The sequence below is a fragment of the Homarus americanus genome, unplaced genomic scaffold, assembly GCF_018991925.1.
Source record: "Homarus americanus isolate GMGI-L3 unplaced genomic scaffold, GMGI_Hamer_2.0 scaffold41366, whole genome shotgun sequence".
NCBI classification, from domain to species: domain Eukaryota; kingdom Metazoa; phylum Arthropoda; class Malacostraca; order Decapoda; family Nephropidae; genus Homarus; species Homarus americanus.
This window is the reverse complement of record NW_024723541.1, coordinates 2,528,880-2,541,982: the sequence shown is the minus strand read 5'-3', so window position 1 is coordinate 2,541,982 and position 13,103 is coordinate 2,528,880. Positions and strand designations below refer to the sequence as shown.

At 34.7% G+C, this 13,103-nt stretch overlaps 1 protein-coding gene across 2 annotated transcripts in view; it reads right to left on the bottom strand.

Moving 5' to 3' along the window:
* Nucleotides 1–1,484: 1,484 nt before the first annotated feature.
* Nucleotides 1,485–13,103, bottom strand: part of LOC121863513 (V-type proton ATPase 116 kDa subunit a1-like) — a 39,715-nt gene continuing 28,096 nt past the window's right edge. For both annotated transcript variants that reach the window (XM_042362192.1, XM_042362193.1), the window contains exons 12-17: nt 12,420–12,632; nt 12,043–12,223; nt 11,136–11,306; nt 8,416–8,623; nt 6,602–6,779; nt 1,485–6,093 (exon numbers count right to left, since the gene is read on the bottom strand). In XM_042362192.1, coding sequence (XP_042218126.1) covers nt 5,988–6,093; nt 6,602–6,779; nt 8,416–8,623; nt 11,136–11,306; nt 12,043–12,223; nt 12,420–12,632 — 1,057 coding nt within the window. In that variant the 3' untranslated portion in view covers nt 1,485–5,987. The remainder of the gene's footprint in view (nt 6,094–6,601; nt 6,780–8,415; nt 8,624–11,135; nt 11,307–12,042; nt 12,224–12,419; nt 12,633–13,103) is intronic.

Below are 13,103 nucleotides of genomic sequence, written 5' to 3'. Positions count from 1 at the left end.
AAATTTTATGGCCGATTCCAGAACAAGGCAGCTCATAAATCATAGCCCCAAGTCACGGGTTTAACTCATAGGGGTTTTGCTGGTACAATGGCAATGTACACATCTCTCACCACTAAGTCACGAGTTCTAGTCCTGGAATCGATTATTGAAATTTGATGCCATTTTCTGTCCACATCTGTGGGGTGGGAAGTAGAAAGTGAACTGAGAATATGATATGAAAAAGATGTAAACAACTGGAAGTACTGTAGTTGAGATAATAAATACCGTAATGGTAGATAATGAAAGAGATTATATATAGAAAAGGTGTTTGGTGATGCAACTTCCTAAGATGTGAATCTATTTTCAGCACTATTACAGACACCCTTAAAGAAAAAATAATGCCAAATGCCCCCAAAAATTTATCACTAAAATCTTTAGTATGGTACTGTATCACAGTTAACACCCTGACAAACAAGAACCTGCCATAAAAAGAAGGAAGATCAGTAAGTAGGATGATTGGGTCCATGACAATAAACTCATTAGTGAACAAGAATAAACTTAAAAGGACAAGGGAAAACAAGATTTTGTCTGATTCAGTGAGTTACATGGTTGTTTCATTTGCCCATTTAATCTCAGTAGTGATGTGTTCATTGAAGTCTTCCCAATACAGAATTACAAACTGAGCAAATGGCAAATATCAAATTCTGCTGGAAGCAAAGAAACAGTACAGAAACTCTCCATGTGAACCAATAATCATGAAAAAATCAAGTTGTATCTCAAATTGGGTTGTATTAAATGGAATAAAATTTTAACACAAGGAGCCCACATGGGGTCACATCCCAGGAAGATAAAAGTACTGTATTTTGCAATGATGCAAAGGTGATATATATATTTTTATATAAAAAAGAACTTATGACTACTGCATACCCAGAAAATACTGTTATTGGAAATTACCATTCCTACCTGCTGAAAGAACTGTGGTGAAAACATTGCTTCGAATTGAATAACTGATAAACCCGGCTCTTTAAAACAGCATATCCGTGATGTTTGCCCCAAAAAATACTGAAGTGATTGCCCATCTCCTCCACTCACTTGACTTAATTCCCTGTATCTTTTCTATTTTCTGAAAAAAAAAATGGCATTAAGACAGCTATTTTCCATCTGACAAAGAACTTAATAACACCAGATAAGTACAGTATGTTGAACATACCATCAAAGGACTACCGGGTATTTCTTTAGTATTTTATGACTGGGACAAGCAGTGGGAAGGAAGGGATGTTATTTCAAGAATCAAATAAAATATTATTTCCAAGAATTTTCTATTTCTTCCTAGACTGTCTGTCTCATTTCATATTGAACAATTCTCTCACACATTCACATCAAAACTGATATCAATTGAAAGAATTTATGAAAACTTAAACAGAAAACAAACAGGCAGAGAGACATCATCGCATCCTGTGCCAATTTTCAGTCAGGGTAATAACAGGTAAAATGAAGAACCATTATAATTTTCTAACTAATTTATTGATATACAAGATAAATTAGACTTCTTGACTGCCAATCTAATGACTAGGGATTACATATTTTCTGACCAGTAAAATTATGAAGGGTTCACCCTTACAAACTGAAGGAATTCCATTTACATTATCCAATTTTTGCTAAGTCTTCATATTTGTTCTCCAATGGTATAGTACATGAGCAAAATAATAACATTTCATCATGAATTGTGACTAAAGTTTTATAAGACACATCAGTAATATTCTCTCTAGGTCTGATTTTCAGTACTGTACCTAATTGCAACCAAAGTTCTAATAATGATAAAGGGATATACTACATGTTATATTTCTGAACTTAGCATTTTTTAGGACATGTTATTATGCAACTTAAATAAAATTCCTTTCTGATGCAGCAGCAGAGGGTAATCTGTAAATATACTTCAATGAATTTAATATCTATCATGAACCATTACATTTTATGTATAAGAGGAACACTATGTCAATTAGTTCTTCCATATACTGTATGTGTGCATGTCCACCGTAGCCTGGATGTTATAATACTCAATAGTGCATTGAGTTTTTAATTAAGTAGTTTTCTCTTACTTAATATTTACTGCTTTCAAGATATTCAAGTGTGAACATCACAATGGAGCGAAATCAATTCCTTACACCTATTAAACTGGGGCTACAATGTAAAGCATTTTCAAGGTATAAATAACAAGGTAAAATAACAACAGTGAATAATTTTTCTTAACATCCTCTGGAACATGATACATCATACAGTACAATTAATTGTGATTATTCTGCTAATATATGATTACCTTTGCTGAAAATTTTATGATTTGATAACCTTTGTACTTTTATACTTTTAAAATATTACTTACCTACTTTTCCTTTTTACTCACAAAAAGGGACAATACTGCACCTTAGCAAACCTCTTACTGAAACTGGTTGGAGGGGAGCAGTGACAATTAGCCTCTCCTCCAGAGTATATTGCCATATATTAAGCCCTGTGACTGGTGGGAAGAATGACACGGTAAGCTGTTTAACTACTGGGTAAAAAGAGAAGCACACTGACTTTTCTCTTTGCAAGACTAAATGCCTCATATTCATCAATCTCATAGCACGTCTCATTATCCTCTCTAAGGGACAGAATGTCACTCCCTTTAGTCTTCAGACTGTATCGTGCTATGACAATTTTGTTAACCTTTGATGAACAAAATGGCATTCCATAAAATCCTCACACTGAGGATAGATTGCCTATTGTTAACCTCTTACATATATGGTCAATAAACCATGTTTGGACCTCCCTTCCTTAAATCCATAAGCTCCAACCCCTCCTGTGTTTTGTCATGTTCTAATTTTCCTAAATTTTGTGTACAATCTTGCCATTAAATGTTAAATTTAATACTCATAATACAACATTCCAGGAAATTAGCTTTTACAGTCCTCTGACATGCAATGAAGTCCATAAATATATGTTCTATAAAGGAATAATCTATAAGCAACAATAAAATCTTTAAAATGTATGTCTATACAATGATGAGTGCAGTAACTTGAAATGATTTACAAGAATGTTATTTAGATGAAGAGCATTCTTTCAGAGCATGAGAAAATATATGCTGTGTTTAATAAACCTACTCTCAATTACTGGATTCTTCACCAAACCACAGATTTTACAATTAGAAAATGAAAGCCTTGTTAAATAAAATCAATATAATTTTATGTATCACCTTTCCCAATCAATAATGATAAAAGATTTGTATATTTACACATAAAAAAAATAAATACTTAAGAAGCCAAAGCCTGAGTAATCACATGTCTAAGTTAAAGTACTGTATCAGCCTACCTAGACATCATAACCTAACCATTTTCTTGAACATCTAAGTGGTAAATAAAAATTATTTTAAAATATATCTTTATATCCTTAGTATTCATGAGAGCAAATACTACAGGTTGACAACTGCTTAACCGAAATTCCGAAAACCGAAAGGTTTTTTTCTTTTTGTGGAGCAAAACTTTTTTTTTTTCTTTTTAAACAAGTATTAGCCCACCCGGGCATAGATCACTGACCCACATCGGGGCCTGGGGGGCTAATTCACGTATATAAAAAAAAAAAAAAAAAAAAACATTCTGAAAACCGAAAAATTACGAAATCCGAAATGCCTTTGGCCCCAAGGATTTCGGATAAGGGATTGACAACCTGTATAACACATGTTGTAGATCATATCAGACATCCTTTGGTAGGCTTGAGGTATCATTTGAGTACTGTATTTAGTTTTTGAAGATAACATGTTCATGGGCATGAAGTAATTTCTTTGCACCTATACAGTACAGTATTGTAGTAAGTATATTTGGTTCTTACAATGAAATTTTATTATGGTAAATACAACTACTTGTAAGTGTTTATGGTTATGTACTTAAACATCTTTTACACTAACTTGGTACATCTAGATCAACAAGAAATAATTTCCAGCTCTACAGTACTTACCTTATATTAACATAGAACATAATGTACTCATGAAACTGGGATTTAGCACATGCCATTCTCTGTATGCAGAATACTGTATTCAAGTGTGAAAAAAAAGCTTTAGAGATATTATGAGTAACAGTTTCAAATATAATAATTACAAAATAAGGACTGCATATATAAGTGTCAAAGAATGTGAGTGTTTGGGCAAATGCCAAGTGTGACAATATATTTTAAAACTGTAGTATAAAATATCAAAATCATTTTCATTTACACATATTTATGGATATTCTCTGTATAAAAATTATAAGTTGTGCACAAAACAAAATAAAATACAGTATATGAAATCATCAAGAGCAAAGAATTATTAAGTGCAAACAGGAACAATATTGTAGAATGAAACATGACAGCAATTTCTCTCTCATGAATTTAGTATACAGTACAGTATTGTAGCTATATAAGAATGGAAGTTGTATATTTATGACAAATTTTGAATATACCAGTATTTTAATAAATGGGTAAGCAGTTGTACAAATTTTATCAACATTTCATTACAGTATATGAAGCATATACAGTATGTGCATGTAAAGTGTGAACCATAAAAACACAGCAGAATATTTCAAGTCTGACCAGACTTTCAGAGGATGAAGGAGCTAAGGACACATTGTTTAAATGACCTAGATTTCACAACTTATAATCTCAAAGCATACAACAACTATTCTGACAAACCCAAAAGAACTGGTATATACAACATTCTTCTCAATAACTATGATTCTCAGAGACCATACATCCAATTAATCACTGGTACTGTAGCTTTCAAACAATGATAATATCATTTTGTGTTTTAGATAACATGCTACTTCACCATTTTTTATATCTAATGACAAAAAATAGCCCAATTTATGTAATATGGTGCTGGAAGAATGATTACTATAAACTTTAAGTGGATGACTAAATTTTTGTGAAGTTATACATAAGCCCCAAGTCCCCATCCTATTGTTGATATTTAAATAAACAGAATAAAACATCTAAATTTGTCCAACTCTCCATTTTTTACTAAAATGCTGCATGCCACTGTCAAAATATCAAGTTTATTTTCATATTTTTTTTTCTGTTACAGAAGCTTTATTCATTATGGTAAACCCAAAAACAGGCACAAAGAAAAATTAATGTGTACAATTCATGTGAAAGTTCTGGACTTTCAAGCAAAATGAAATCGGCTGCACTGCACAAAAATGGAAATAGAGGGTACTGTTGAAATGTGGTCATGTTCTTTCCAGAAACACCACCATGATCTTTGAATGGATGACTTATAAAACCACACCTTTTACCCCTCAAGGTCTCCAACAAGTTGATTACACATTCCTTTCACTATTATGATCTCTAATAAGTTATTTCAAAGGCACCTTTTGCAGTAATGATCCCTGGCAAGGTGATTTACGCACCTCTCTCAATACCCCGATCTCTAACAAGTTGACTTATACACAGCTTTTACACTTATGATCTCCAACAAGGTTGACTTGAGCACATCTTCACTATTTTTTGACAGGTTGACATTAACAGAATTTCACTATCATCATCTTTTACAGTATAACATAAATGTTTATGTTATACTGTTAAAGATGATGATAGTGAAATTCTGTTAATGTCAACCTGTCAAAAAATAGTGAAGATGTGCTCAAGTCAACCTTGTTGGAGATCATAAGTGTAAAAGCTGTGTATAGGTCAACTTGTTAGAGATCGGGGTATTGAGAGAGGTGTGTAAATCACCTTACATTGTTTTAATTAAGTAATAGTGTACTGTTGACTTTATACAGCTATTCAACACTCCTCATAAAATGTTCTGATTAATGTCAGAATGAAATCCTTTGCAAATATTAAATGTTTTAGAGAACTCCTTGCAAGACCTATGATAAGTGATTTTATAGGAACACAATAATATACTTAAGCAGTGGTCGTACCTTGTTTTTTGAGAGCAGTACATCCAAGGTATTCGAGTTGCAAGATTCATTCTCCGTTAAGCATTTTCTCCGATCACCAACTTACTGTTCAACTACAGCATTTTCTGCCTGATCAAGAATAGTTTCAAAGGCAAATGGAACAAAGGGATAACCTGTGCCTCCGTAGAACTTACTCTGGAACTCCACCCTGGCAAAAAGAAGAATGCATTAGTGAGAAAACAGTCTATCTAGGATACTAACATATGGAGCTTTCCAGAAAACTTTAAATTTAAGAGAAATGGCAGAAACTTCACAGATAATATAATGAGTGTATAATACAAAATATAAGTGTTATTGGTAATAATAAGGAAGATGTGATGGTAAGTATGGTTAAAATATCATGAAATGAACATAAGAGTACCGTTATTATATGACCCAAATTTCAAAAACTACAAAATTTTTGCTAATTTTTTATATCATTGGAAAATGCTGAGAGAGGCATGCGAGTGTGTTCCCATGATAGTCAGTCAATGATCTGGATATCGCATGGAAGCTACACCTGTGTCCAACCTCTCCCCCTGGGTACTCAATACACAACCTGTTTTTATTTTAATCAGTACTGTAGCTAATTACACACACATCAGAATGTCTAACACTGAATTTTTATTTATAATCCAAAACCTAGATACTGTACTAAGGTAAAACAAACAAATTACCAATGCAATCGAAGTGTATGGAGGAACGCAGAGAGGCCTTCCATCAGCACTAAGATAGCCACAGTCAGAAATGCCCAGAAAGCGAAGATTAAGTACATGACAATACCTCCACTTCCACCCTCACCACCAGAGGTTAGTCCAATTTGCAGCACCATTGACCACAGTACTTCACTTAGCTCTGGCAACAAAATATTAATTATTGTTTATATGATTACATTAATTAACTTTATATTTAACCACGTACTCCTCCTCCCCTGCCTCCCCCAAAGACAAGATAAATAAATAAATAAATAAATACATAAATAAAAATAATAAATTACAGTACAACCTTGAGAATCCAGAATGTTTGAAATGGAGCCCTTTCCTGATTTCTGAGCCTTTTTAAGACACCGAAAAGAACTTCAAATACTGGCTTACTTTGTGTCAATTTTACTTGCGAATCATGCCAAGTTCGCCAAAAAGTATTTCACATTTTTACAGAAAAATTAAAGTAAAAAAAGGAAAAATAATAAAAAAACAAAACAAGGAACAGCATTGGTTACATGTCACGTACGATATATTAGGTATTTACAGTGTCCGCAAAAAATACTGGTCCCGTTCACATAATTAGAGGCATTTTTACGCTAAAATTAAAGTGCAGTTACAGACAGACACCACTGGCTGGCAGGTTATTGTAGCCCTTCATGTATAGGGTGATTTTTTTTATTCGAGAATCCTAAATAATTCACATACACTATAAACTACTGTATGCCAGTTAGGAACCTAATATTTTGTGTAAACGTAACCTAATTTTACAAAAAGACGTGACATGAACCTGAGGGTTATCTGGCATCACGTGACCCATCAGTGCCATTTAACTGTTTTCACTCGGTCACACCATGGCACTCACTGTATTTGTGGGTTGTTGAGTTTAAGTGTTGTAACCGTCGCGGTGTGACTTAGTGAAAACCGTTAACCATCACTGACGGACAACACAAAACACAACACAGCTAGTGCCATATGAAGATGGTAGAACAATGAGTGTTGCACAGTACCGATGTCACTGGGAAAAAATATATTTTTTCAAGCCATTTTCAAATTTTTCAAAATTATACTTCAATAAAAGATCATAAAAAGTGACAGTTCAATTTCTATCATTCATAAACTTCCCAAGCCCTGTAATTCTCACTGTTCAGAATTATAGTCTTTCAAAAAAAGAAAGATCTTGTTGTTTCTTAAAGGCTTCCACAGAAGTCAGCTGCTTCATGGGTGCAGGCAACTAATTGTACAATCTGGGTGATGTATTGGAAAAGGATGGAGCAGAAAAAGAACATTCCAGTACTGTTCTAGGCTCCTCAAGGCATGAAGGATCATCACTACTATGCAAAATCATTTCAGAATGTGTAGTCCGTGTAATTAGTTGGTTTGCCAAATACTTGAGCTTACCAAAATTTAGTGTCTAAAAAGTCATTAGACAGAGTCTGAACTCTATCCTAACTGTAATTGGAAGCTAATGTAATTTGATCAAGAATGGGGGTAGTGAGAGTCCTCAGTGGGAAAGCAAAAATAAGCCTGGCAACCCTGTTCAACACTGTTTGAACTTTCTTCAGTTGATAATTAGGTAGGCAGACCCATAAAGAGTTACAATAGTTAACACAAGAAAAAAAAAGTGTGTAGTGTCAGAAGATGCTGTCTATCCAAAAACTGTTTAACAGCATATAGATTTCAAATATGAAAGTTGCAACTCATAACTAATGAATTTACATTCTCTTTTAATTTCACCTAATACAGACATCTCAAATTTCAGCAAGAAATCAGTTCAACCCCACACTTACGTGCATGAGCTAAAGACAAAGCCCATAGTCGAAGATATGAAGCAGTATGTGACACAGAACCTAGAACATATTCAATAGTGTGGATGCCCTGGTGAATCATCACTTCACCCATGTCATGGAGCTCCTCTGTCACTGCTGCTGCTGCTGCTGCAGCTGCTGCTTCACCACCTTCCTCCACCATTCCCTCACCTCCATTGGCTTGTGTCACCTGCAATGAAAATTATAATATTTGTACTTCTTGCAAGATCTTCCCAAGTATACGAGTAATTTCAAGCTGGGTGAAAAAATAATCAAATCAATATCAACTAGAGCTACAGGAAATGATGGGTAAAACATTTAAATTCTTCAGGCAGGACACAAATATGCAGCTTTACATCACTATGATTTGTTTCCTATAAGTTGGGGGGGGGGGGGATATACAACAGCGGCAGTCTACTTTTGACAGCCTTAGAACACTGACCAACTAACGTATTCCTCTGCCGCTTCCCCTCCCAGTTTACATATCACTGCCAAATTCATTTGGTCTCATCTTTTGTTAGAGTGAAACTTTCTTAAAAATGTAAAATAACTGGAAAATATATTAATTTAGAGATAAAATTAAATGCTTAAAGGTACAGTATTGATATAACCAGGATGATTGGCATTCCTGCCAAGCACTGAATTCAAACAAATAGTGCTTCTGCTTGCTGGGTACATTCAATATGTCCACTAAGACACACCCAGATTCTTTCCCTTAAGCCACATTCTAATGGGCAGAGAAACATGTTCAGGGGGCAAACTCTAATTTAATTGGGGCTATGAACAATGGGTAGAGAAAATCAATGGCTAGCTGAGATAGTTATACCTTTCCTTAATAAGTCACCTTTGAGCTCACTAATGAATGTTGAAAATGGCTGTAAAACTGTGATGATGATTGTGTCATCAGTGAATGATTGTCATATCTGATTCCAAGCGACAGCAAAGGGAATACTCCATTTCACCTCTACAGTATAAAGTATGCTACATGTATTCTATATTTACAAAGTTAAAACAAGACTTCCCCCCCCCCCCAAATTTTGCAAGCTGTTTCCTGCTATAATGCATTGTGCATTGTAATTCTCATTCATTCGTTCATTCATTCATTCATACTGACTATTGTAACAAATATCTTCTGCTTCTTTATTTCCCTTCCAGAAAGAGGCCCTAAGAGTTCAATCTGATTTATCCGTATTATTTCACACAACCTAGCATCACCCAATGCCAGTAAGTCCACCCCTAAAAAAGCAAAACAACATTTTCAGTCATAACTTAATCAATCCAAACTAAACTGGTTTCCATGATGAAAATCTTCCCTTACTACAGCAGTGACAAACAGATATAATAATAATGACTCTTGAACATACCTTGTCATAGTCTTGATAATCTTTCTCCTTCTGTTTCATATTACTGCTATATTCACATTTCTCACAAACAATAAATGCATCTGAATTCTTGTTACCTCTAACCTCTTTTGATTGTAACAATTCTGATCGATGTCTATAGCACCTACCCTGAAAGTTGGTCTTTGAGGACAAGTTGTTTTTTGTACTAGTCTCCTGAAAAAATATTTAAGAACATAAAATCATATTTCCTGTCTTGCAAACAACAAACAACTACTGTACTATACAGTATTGCAGAACTTCATTTCATAAAGGAAAAATCCTAACATAGTAGCGAATGGACAGACAGAAAGTTGGTTGGAAAGATGATCACAAATGACAAGATTGACGGAACAAACGCTTTGTTCTGTACGCGCACGGTAGGACCATAAACAATGAAGCTGATGATCCTGACCACCAATGAAAACATCATGGTGCAAGGGAAAAAAAAATAGACATCAAAAGTGAGCGTTGTGTACTCTGTGTCGTGTTATTGGGGGGGGCATTCTGTTCTGTCAGGCCATCCCTTTGATATCACCAAATCCATGTTTTACACACACACACACACACACACACACACACATTCTCACTTCTTCCATTGTCATTCATTCATTCTTCCTGTTGTAAAAGATGGATTCTGTTTTGGTACTCTTCTTCCACAGCCTAAATATCTCTGGTTAAACTTTCCCTTCATATGAACCAACATCACCTACCAACACCATACCTTTTCTGCCACTGATTTGTATACTCTTTTGCTTCCTGTAAGTCCATCCCTGTCATTACTGGTGCATCTTCACCCCATCTTTCCTTCTTGGTCGTCTTATACTTTTCCCTCCTCCCATCCACATTTGAATCATACAATCTTTTTACCATCCATCCATCCACTTATAAAATAAACACTTCTTTTTGGCTATCCACCTTACAATTAAAATAAATAATAATAATAAAAAAAAATTATATAAAATCTTGCCAATCTTTCACTGTCCATCCCTGCAATATGTTCATACTACTGGAGCTAGCTGGCCCTGACTCACTTTCTACCCACCACTTCCTTCCCTTTGACACCTACCCATTTCCATACATCATATCCTCTGCATCCTATCTATCCCACATATTGTTCTCACATACCTGGAGTATCACTTGCCACTGCTTCTCTGTTGCTTCTTCTTGTACCCAGAATCCATGCTTCATACCCACAAGGAAATACAGTAATTTCAATTCAATAATTCCCCAGTATAACAGTCTCTCTCTCTCTCTCTCTCTCTCTTTCTCTCCCTTACCCACAGCAATAGTACATTATATTTCATAAGACAAATTTCGTACCAGCTGTCTTCGTTTGTTATTGCGATGGAGAAGGAATGGTTTGACACACAGCATCCATGGTACACATAGGAGGGCAACTATAAGAAGGAACCTCTGGATTCCAAACTGTCCAGCAAACATGTACGGCGAGCAATCTTCACCCTCGTGATCTTGATATCCTTTTACCAGTACCTAAAAAGTAAATATTAACCGTAGTGAAGATGTTCTTTCTATTCATGTATCAGAAAAACTACAATTGTACCAACTTCTTTTCTTTCTATCATAACATTTCCCATGTTCAAAATAATCTTGCCAATATTTTTACTGTGCAAATATCATCTCCCTTCCCAATGTGGTACAAAACACACAACATATGGTAGACAAGCCATCATTTCTCAATGTCAAGTTGTCTATCAGTTTCTATAAATTGAGGACGAGACATAATCTCTAGATATCAAGGAAAGTGGTTCTTACAATTATTCTTTCTGGTCTGTTCTATAAATTTTTACTTAATGATAAAAAAATAATAGAAATGTTTTAAATTATGTGAGTCGCTTTCATTTCCATTATTACAATTAAAGCTTCAACAAAACATCTATCACACAGCCTCCAAATCATACTTGTCTTTTGTGGGTAAAGAGGCTAAAATAATATAAAAGTTATTAAAACTGCTTTCCTCAAAAATTCTTCATTAATTAAAAACCTATATCACTTAAACTGTTTTCTTTAAGAATTGCTTAAGTAGAAAATAATCTTCTTTTGTGTGATAACTGAAGCCCTAACCAAGTCTGGTCTTGAAGGTTCCCATCCAAGTACCTGTGGAACCATCTGAATGATAAAAATTCTCAAGAGGTAAATAAATCTCTCTGACTAGGGATGAACAATTCCCTCTACTAGCACTAAACTATACAATAACCATAAAACTCACCATGTTGATGAAGGTAATAAGGATGGATGGTGCACAACTTGAAGACTGTGACACAGTCCCAAGTGCACCATACCATACCCACTTATGGAACACAAGGAAGACCATATACACGAACAGGCAGGTTAAAAACAACACCTGGGGGATGAACTCACAGTAGATATTCATGGATCTGTCGAAGAATCTGATGACAAGAAAGATTTACTCAGATATATGCATACTCAGATACAGGGGCATAGATATTAATAGAAATAAACAAAATATGTAATACTGTACTGTATAACCAAGAATTACAAGGCTTACATGTGAGTTAAATGGTTCAAGGGCATATTTTATCTTACTTTTTTTCACTAAGGAACTATTACAAAAGCAAGCCTTACCTGTGGTTCCATACACTGAGGATCACACCAAACATCATGTGGATAATTCCAAATATAATCGAGATCTTCATTTTGTAGGAATTGTAAAAGTTGATTTTATTGGTGGATAGTTGCCACATGGGATCCAGACCAAATGGGTATGGGGTCTGGCTATACTGTTCACGATTTCCTGGATCTAATATGAGTTCTTTGTTGTGCTCGATGGTAGATTCACTGTAAGGGAAGCACAATATTCTTACTACAGTATTTCCATCAATCCATTCATTACCTTTACCTCTCTCACACTCAAGTGGGGTGGATCACAAAACAGAGATTAGTGCAAGACAAGTATGAAATGTGAGAGGACTCTGATAACCTGTAAGTGAAAGCACAGAAAAGGATGTAAAGGATATTTATTTCACTCTTGCAAGCCTTTTTCTTCAGTTCTGTAGGGTGGACACTGGACAACCCATCCCCTCCCTCATTTGTTGTCATTAAATCTTTTTTAGGATTAAATACAGAGATGAAACTTTAAAGAAATTTCGAGATGAAGATTAAAGGATGTACAGTGTCTATGGGATAACCTCATCATGCAGATTTGAAAGAAAATACGATAAGAATGATAAAACACATATCATGAGTGCAAGATAAAACTCATAAGTCAGGTACACAGTGATAATTAAATATCCATAAACAGAATAATGA